At 33.8% G+C, this 8,054-nt stretch overlaps 1 protein-coding gene across 12 annotated transcripts in view; it reads left to right on the forward strand.

Moving 5' to 3' along the window:
- LOC109374863 (zinc finger protein 546-like) overlaps nucleotides 1-6,334 on the forward strand; it is a 15,163-nt gene extending 8,829 nt beyond the window's left edge. For all 12 annotated transcript variants that reach the window (XM_019629790.1, XM_019629797.1, XM_019629794.1 and 9 more), the window contains one exon: nucleotides 425-6,334. In XM_019629790.1, coding sequence (XP_019485335.1) covers nucleotides 425-2,631 — 2,207 coding nt within the window. In that variant the 3' untranslated portion in view covers nucleotides 2,632-6,334. The remainder of the gene's footprint in view (nucleotides 1-424) is intronic.
- Nucleotides 6,335-8,054: the final 1,720 nt, after the last annotated feature.

Here is an 8,054-nt window from a genome sequence, read left to right on the forward strand (position 1 = left end):
TTAAACATTCTGTTACACTTATTAGCGTGTTCCTGTGTTTTCATTTCTATTGGGAATATATAGAATTGGAACTGCTAAGTCATGGGTCAGGTGTATTTTCTTAATCGTATGTATTGACACATACTTTACATAATATAAAATGCACCCATTTTAAGTTTCATTGATGTATAATTGTCATACAGTACTGAACATATTTAAAAGTGTACACATTTAAAGTGTGTAATTTGATAAGTTGGCATAATGTATGTTGTGGAACTATTACACAATCAAAATAGTAAACATATCCATCACATCAAAAAGTAATCCCTTCCTCATGCCACTCTCTACTATGAAATGCAACCACTTACCCCACCCCCAGCACAGAAGAATCACATAACAGCATTTGTTTCCCTTTTGTTTGTTTTTTTGTTTTGTTTTTTTTCAGATTTGGAGTCTAAGTATGTTGCCAAGAAGTTATTTCCAGAAAAGGATATTTGTGAAATATATTTATCTCAGTTACAGACAGAAAAGAATAAAACCTTCATCCATCAGGATACAGTTTTCAGAAATGATTTGCAGTATAAGCATGAGTTCGAGCTACAAGAAGGACAGATGGGATGTGTTAGTAAAATGATAATCCAAAAGCATGTATCTCCTCCTCTACATCAGAAAATTGATGCTAGAGAGAAATCATATGAATGTAAGGAATGTAAGAAGGCTTTTAGACAACAGTCATACCTTATTCAACATCTAAGAATTCATACTGGTGAGAGACCCTATAAATGTAAGGAATGTGGGAAGGCCTTTTGTCGTGTGGGAGACCTTAGAGTACATCAGACGATTCATGCTGGGGAGAGACCCTATGGATGTAAAGAATGTGGGAAGGCCTTTAGACTTCATTATCATCTTACCGAACATCAAAGAATACATTCTGGTATGAAACCCTATGACTGTAAAGAATGTGGGAAGGCCTTTAGTCGTGTTCGAGACCTTAGAGTGCATCAGACAATTCATGCTGGGGAGAGACCCTATGAATGTAAAGAATGTGGGAAGGCCTTTAGACTTCATTATCAACTTACAGAACATCAAAGAATTCATACTGGTGAGAGGCCTTATCAATGTAAGATTTGTGGAAAGACCTTTAGGGTTCAACGACATATTAGTCAACACCAGAAAATTCATACTGGTGTAAAACCCTATAAATGTAATGACTGTGGAAAGGCCTTTAGTCATGGCTCATACCTTGTTCAACATCAGAAAATTCATACTGGTGAGAAACCCTATGAATGTAAAGAATGTGGTAAATCCTTCAGTTTTCATGCAGAACTTATTCGACATCATAGAATCCATACCGGTGAGAAACCNGGTGAGAAACCCTATGAATGTAAAGAATGTGGTAAATCCTTCAGTTTTCATGCAGAACTTATTCGACATCATAGAATCCATACCGGTGAGAAACCCTATGAATGTAAAGAATGTGGGAAAGCCTTTCGTCTTCAAACAGAACTTACTCGGCATCATAGAATTCATACCGGCGAGAAACCCTATGAATGTAAGGAATGTGGAAAGGCCTTTATTTGTGGCTATCAACTTACTTTACATCTGAGAATTCATACCGGTGAGATTCCCTATGAATGTAAGGAATGTGGGAAAACCTTCAGCAGTCGCTATCATCTTACTCAACATTATAGAATTCATACTGGTGAGAAACCCTATGGATGTAAAGAATGTGGGAAAGCCTTTCGTCTTCAAGCAGAACTTACCCGACATCACAGAATTCATACTTGTGAGAAGCCCTATGAATGTAAGGAATGTGGGAAGGCCTTTATTCGTAGTAATCAACTTATTTCACACCAGCGAATTCACACCAATGAGAATACCTTTGAATGTAAGGAATGTGGGAAGAATTTTAGTCGTCGTTACAATCTTACTCAACATTATAAAATTCATACTGGTGAAAAACCCTATGAATGTAAAGAATGTGGAAAGGCCTTTCGGTTTCAAACAGAACTTACTCAGCATCACAGAATTCATACTGGCGAAAAACCCTATAAATGTCAGGAATGTGGGAAAGCCTTTATTCGTAGCAATCATCTTATTCAACATCACAGAATCCATACTGGTGAGAAACCCTATGAATGCAAAGAATGTGGGAAGACCTTTAGTCGTCACTATCATCTTACTCAACATCACAGAATCCATACTGGTGAGAAACCCTACATATGTAATGAATGTGGGAATGCTTTTATCTGTAGTTATCAACTTACCTTACATCAAAGAATTCACACGGGTGAGATTCCATATGAATGTAAGGAATGCGGAAAGACCTTTAGTCGTCGGTATCATCTTACTCAACATTTCAGACTGCATACTGGTGAGAAACCTTATGGATGTAAAGAATGTGGGAATGCCTTTCGTCTTCAAGCAGAACTTACCCGACATCACACAATACATACTGGTGAGAAACCCTATAAATGTAAAGAATGTGGGAAGGCCTTTAGTGTTAATTCAGAACTTACTCGACATCATAGGATTCATACCGGTGAGAAACCCTACAAATGTAAAGAATGTGGGAAAGCCTTTATTCGTAGTGATCAACTTACTTTGCATCAGAGAAATCATATTAGTGAGGAAACCCTATGCATAATATAAAGAGGATACAATGGCCTTTAGAAATTGCCTTTTAAACAGCAGAGAACTCATAATTTAAGAAATGTTTTACTTGTTAGGTAACATGTGGGAATCCCTCATTTCATGCTTAAAATTTAACAGAAATAGTTTTATACTATACATGTTGATGTAAACAGTTGAAAAATTATAGCATCATCCAGTCTTGGTTAAACTTTAGCAAATTGATATTGGTGCAGTGCATCTCAGACCAAGGTGAAGGGCACCCCCCACACACACACTGTTGTTCACCAAAACTTTTATAAAATGCAGTAAAATAGGATTGCCAGAAAGAATGGTATGGAAAGAAAAAGTCGTACAAATGAAAGCCCTGATTTTATTGTTGAATTTAACGGACATAAACTTAGCTCTGTCAAATTGTTATAAAGGTTTCTAAATGCTTATTCTCAGTGTCTACACCTCACCTCGTTACAGACCAGATGCAAACACTGGATCAGCATCAATCAGTACATGGACCACACTTTATATAGCGCTGTAACAGAAAATACTTCTAGAGTGAACAAAAAGGGGGCCGGGGGTACTTTAGGAAGAATCATAAAATGTGTTTTACTTATATAAAATATGAGGAATGAATTTATGAAAGGGATATATTGACTTATTCTAGCTACCTTTGCAAGCCTGCTGGCATTTATTTGGGAGAACCACTGATCATAGGTCACTTGCAAATGTAGTGTGCCTTTCCTAAAAACCTAAATACACCTATGTTTTATTCTCACATTGGTGTGACTGTATTTATGTGACCATGTCCCTGGTAAAAGATGGCCCAGACTTTGTGCATTATCCCAGAGCTACTTGGAAACTTCCAAAGAAAACGGAGGGCTTCTCAACATTTCATTTGAACAACGGCCACAAGCACAGATATAGCCAGTGTGAACTGCAATATTTCTGATAGCCAAATTCAAATATTGTTGAAGTAGATAATTTTGAATGAGACATTATATGACTAAATGCTCACAAATTTAGCTAAAGCCACCTAAATATTTATGTTGCTGTTTATGGTAGTTTGGGATACATCCGTTGGAAGATTCAGTAAAATATAAAGAAACAAAATTATTGCAGTTTAAAATAGAGGAATAAGAAGGGGTCACCATACTCTGGGCTAGACAAATCCTATGGGTAAATAAAGAGAAAACCCACCCTCCCATGAAATGTCTGATATCTAAAAGTGTATCCTGTGTGACAATTTTTAAAACTATTCATATCTTTAAAAAAATAATTCTGTTAATGTAGGAAAAGGCTTTAGCTATAGCATTATTTTTACTGTAATTCTTACAATTCCACCTCAGCCTGTGTGTGGTATTTGGCAAAACACTTCTCTCTGTGCCTCAGTTTTAAAATAGTGATAAAAGTACCTACGTAATAGTATTTTTGTGAAGATGAAATATCAATAAAAAGACAAAACCTTTAAAAGAGTATGTGCTCAATGCATACCACTGTTACTTTTATCATTAGTAATATTATTAGTAAATTCATGTGAGAAGAAGACCCTATGAGTGTAAGCAATTTGTAAAAGCCTTCCATTACCCTGTACTCGTTACTTATATTGAGATTATTGTGAGTAAAGTCTAGTAAAATGACCTTTCATTTCTAAAATCAGAACTCATCTCTGAAAACTTATGTGAGAAAAACATCTCTAGAGTTGATGAGTTTTGTGAAGATTATGCAAGTAAAGCTTTTGAAGAATCAGGGAAAGCTGTAATCCTTTTTCTTTTCATAATCCAAAAAGCAGACAAATTACAGTCTGCTTTTTCTGCCCCAAATTCATGATAAATTAGAAACTAACAACCAAAAGACTACTGTCCATTTGGAAAAAATGTTTAAATAATACAGTGAACACTGGTATGCCCTTTCTAGATTCAGTGATTATTCATACATTGTCATCTTTGATTTGCTTCTATATCATTTTTTACATTTTTGCTGTATTGTTTGAGTATAAAGTGTAGACATGACATTTCACCTATCTGTATATAATCATGTGACTCCTAAGAATAAAGGCTGCCTCTTACTTATATAACTTCAAATCTAAGGAAATTAGTAATTCCATAATCTCTAATATTACAAATAGATACCAGTGCCTTAACCCAACGTATCTGAAAGAATATCTCTGGGAACAGTATATAATGGTACTTTAAAAATGTTCTGTGATCACACAGGCTTATGAAGCTTTGAACACTAAATCTCTTCTAAGGAAAAAAAAGTGCTTATTAGGCTATCAGAAGATGAGTCCTACACTAAAGATAATTTGTATGACTTTGTTTATCCCAGTGTATCTTAAAATTTACTAAGGAAGTCCCATTCACAATACCTAATATCTTTGGGATGTGAACCCACACTGGAAATGCTGCCATAACCAAAAAAGAGTGACCCTAAGGATGGATTATTTAGTTAAAATGGCAGATGCTTAGCTGTGTTGAGAAAAGAAATGCATGGTGTATTTCTCTGCTGCTCGCATCTTCCTCTGCAATCAATTGCTTGCCCTCTGAATTTTTCTACAAAATAAAAACCCCATTTGGCCCACTTTTTTATACGAATATACTATAGTGTATCTAAACCTCTCATTGTTTAGTGTTTAGGTTTCAAGAGTTTTTCACTATTTCAGATATACTTCAGTGAATATCCTTGTCTGTGATCACTGGTCTGTGTAAGCTGGAATTTCTTTAACTGAACATGTGGAGGTAGGATTGCTCATACATTATATACTTTTTCAGTCATGTTAGATATTGCTAAATTGATCGAAGGTCATGTACACTTCCAGTTATACTAGATATTGTCAGATTATTCTCTTAGACTCCTGTCAATACTCAATTTCACAGGAATACTATCACATTGAGTATTCCTATAGCCTCACTCTAGATGTTTTAATATATGTTTTTATACATTTCAGCTTCAGTTGAGCATTTGTTCAAACATGTTTCTTGGTTCTTTACTTTGACTTTCTTACTCTTGACTTTCTCCATTATTTTTGTTCTTTTGTTTTTCTACTTGACTTGAATGCCATTCTGAACACTTCATTTGCTATATCAATGCAATTATTTTCTCCTTCATTAAATATAGCATTGGTTATGTCTCCTGAACACTCATCCTGTTTTTATGAGACAGATTTCTAGGCTATAAGTTGTATAATCTGGAAATAAAATTTTATTTATGTTCCAATATTTAATTTATTACTTTGTTTACTGATTGCAATAGCTAGACTCTTCTAAAGAAGGTTGAATATAATGGTGATACAGGCATCAATTTCTCCAAATTTAATGGAAAATTTCATAACATTTAATCATTTACTATAATATTCACTCTTTATTTGAAGAGTAATTCTCTTTGTTGCCTCTAAATATTTTCCTGCGATATACTATGTTGGGGAGTGGAGGATGCCTACTTTGTTTGGTAGTGACTGCTAAATTTTGAACAAGGCCATTTTGTTATCTGTTGGTATAATCTTATGTTTTTCTCCTTAAAGTTATTGATGTATTGATTTGTACTCATTAATTTCTTGAATTTTAAACATTTCTTGTAATATACTGTGATTTTTGTCATACTGCTGGAGTTCACTTATCTTAATTAGAATATCTTAATTAGAATTTTTCCATCTATAGTCATGTGTGAGGCAGTATTATAGTTTCCTTTTTATTAATAAGATTTTGGAATTTTAATGAACTGTTCTTTAAAAACTAGAAACAACTTGTCTTTAAGATGTAATGAATTTTTAAATATTGACTTTGTATTTTATGACCTTGCTAAATTCACTTAGTTCTAGAAGAGTTAATTTTTTATAAATTACTTGGAGTTTTCTATAAATACAATCAAGACATCTGGGGAGACAGTTCCTTTTTCATTTTTATTTCCTTTTATTTCCTTTACTTGCTTTATTGCACAGAGTAGGACAGTGTTGAATAAAAGCACTCAGAGCGGACCTTGTTTCTGACCTTAGGAAAAAGGCATTCAATATCTTATCATAAAGTGTTATATTAGCTGCTCACTTACCATAAATATCCTTTATCATATTAGTGTTCAATTTTGTCAAATACATAAAAAGCAACTATTGACATGATATTTTGGTTTCTCTCCTTCAATGTGGTGATTTACTTAGATTAATTTTAGAATGTCATACCAGCCTTGCATTCGTGGGTTATGCCCTACTTGGCATGTAGCTGAATTCCATTTACTAATTAGTTTTGGAGATATTCGTGTATATGTTTATTGTTGATATTGGTCTGTAATGTTTTTTTCTAATGATCTCTTTCTCAGGTTCTAGTATCAGTGTCAAGTTGACATCATAAAATGAAATGGGAAATGTTCCTTTCTCTAGTTTCTGAAAGAAATATTGTAAAATTCATATTATTCCATTCTTAAATCTTGGGTCAATTATTTGAGCCTTGAGTTTTCTTTGTGGGAAGGATTTATAGTTTCAAGGACAATATACTCCCTCAAATTGAATTTTTATATCACAGCAAACTAAAATGAAATTTCAAAGAGAAGAGTTCCATTTATAAAGAACATAAAATACGTAGGAATAAATTTAACAAAACACATGCAGGTTCACTACCTGAAAATGACACAGTTTTGCTGAGAGAAGCTGGAGAAGTTAAGTAAGTGGAAAGATATACCAATATCATGGATGAGAAGACCCGATAATGTTTAGAAGTCAGCTCTCCCCAAATTGATGTAAAGTCAATGGAATCTAATCAAAATCCCAAAAGGCATTTGAAGGAATGGCTAAGTTGATTATAAAACATATGTGGAAATACAAAAGATTAAGAATAGCTTAGACAATATTTTAAAAGAACAAAGCTGGAGACAAACTTCCTAATTTCAAACCATATTATAAAGCTACAGTAATCAAAATAGTATGGTACTGGCATAAAACCAGACACAGACCACAATGGAACAGAATCTAGAGCCCAGAAATAAACTCATACATATATGGTCAACTAATATTTGATAAGGGACCCAAGAACACTCAATAGAGAAGAAAGCCTCTTCAGTAAATGGTGTAGTAAAATTGGATATTCACATGAAAAAGAATGAAACCAGAGAGCTCTCTTACACCACTCACAAAAATGAACTCTAAATGGATTAAAGGCTTAAATATATTAAAGACTTGAAATATATATATATATAAAAGACCTGAAGCCATAAAACTAGAAGAAAGCAAAAGGGGTAAACTCCTTGACACTGGGCTTAGCAATTATATATATATATTTTTTTCACCTAAAACAAGTTTAAAAAGCAAAAATAAACAAGTGGGACTACATCAAACTAAAAAGCTCCTGCACAGCAAAAGAAATTATCAAAACATGAAAAGGCGACCTATGAAAGGGGAGAAAATATTTGCAAACCACATATTCGATGAGAGGTTAATATATAAAATACAAAAAGAACTCATACAA

Source organism: Hipposideros armiger, unplaced genomic scaffold (assembly GCF_001890085.2).
Source record: "Hipposideros armiger isolate ML-2016 unplaced genomic scaffold, ASM189008v1 scaffold_867, whole genome shotgun sequence".
Lineage (NCBI taxonomy): Eukaryota > Metazoa > Chordata > Mammalia > Chiroptera > Hipposideridae > Hipposideros > Hipposideros armiger.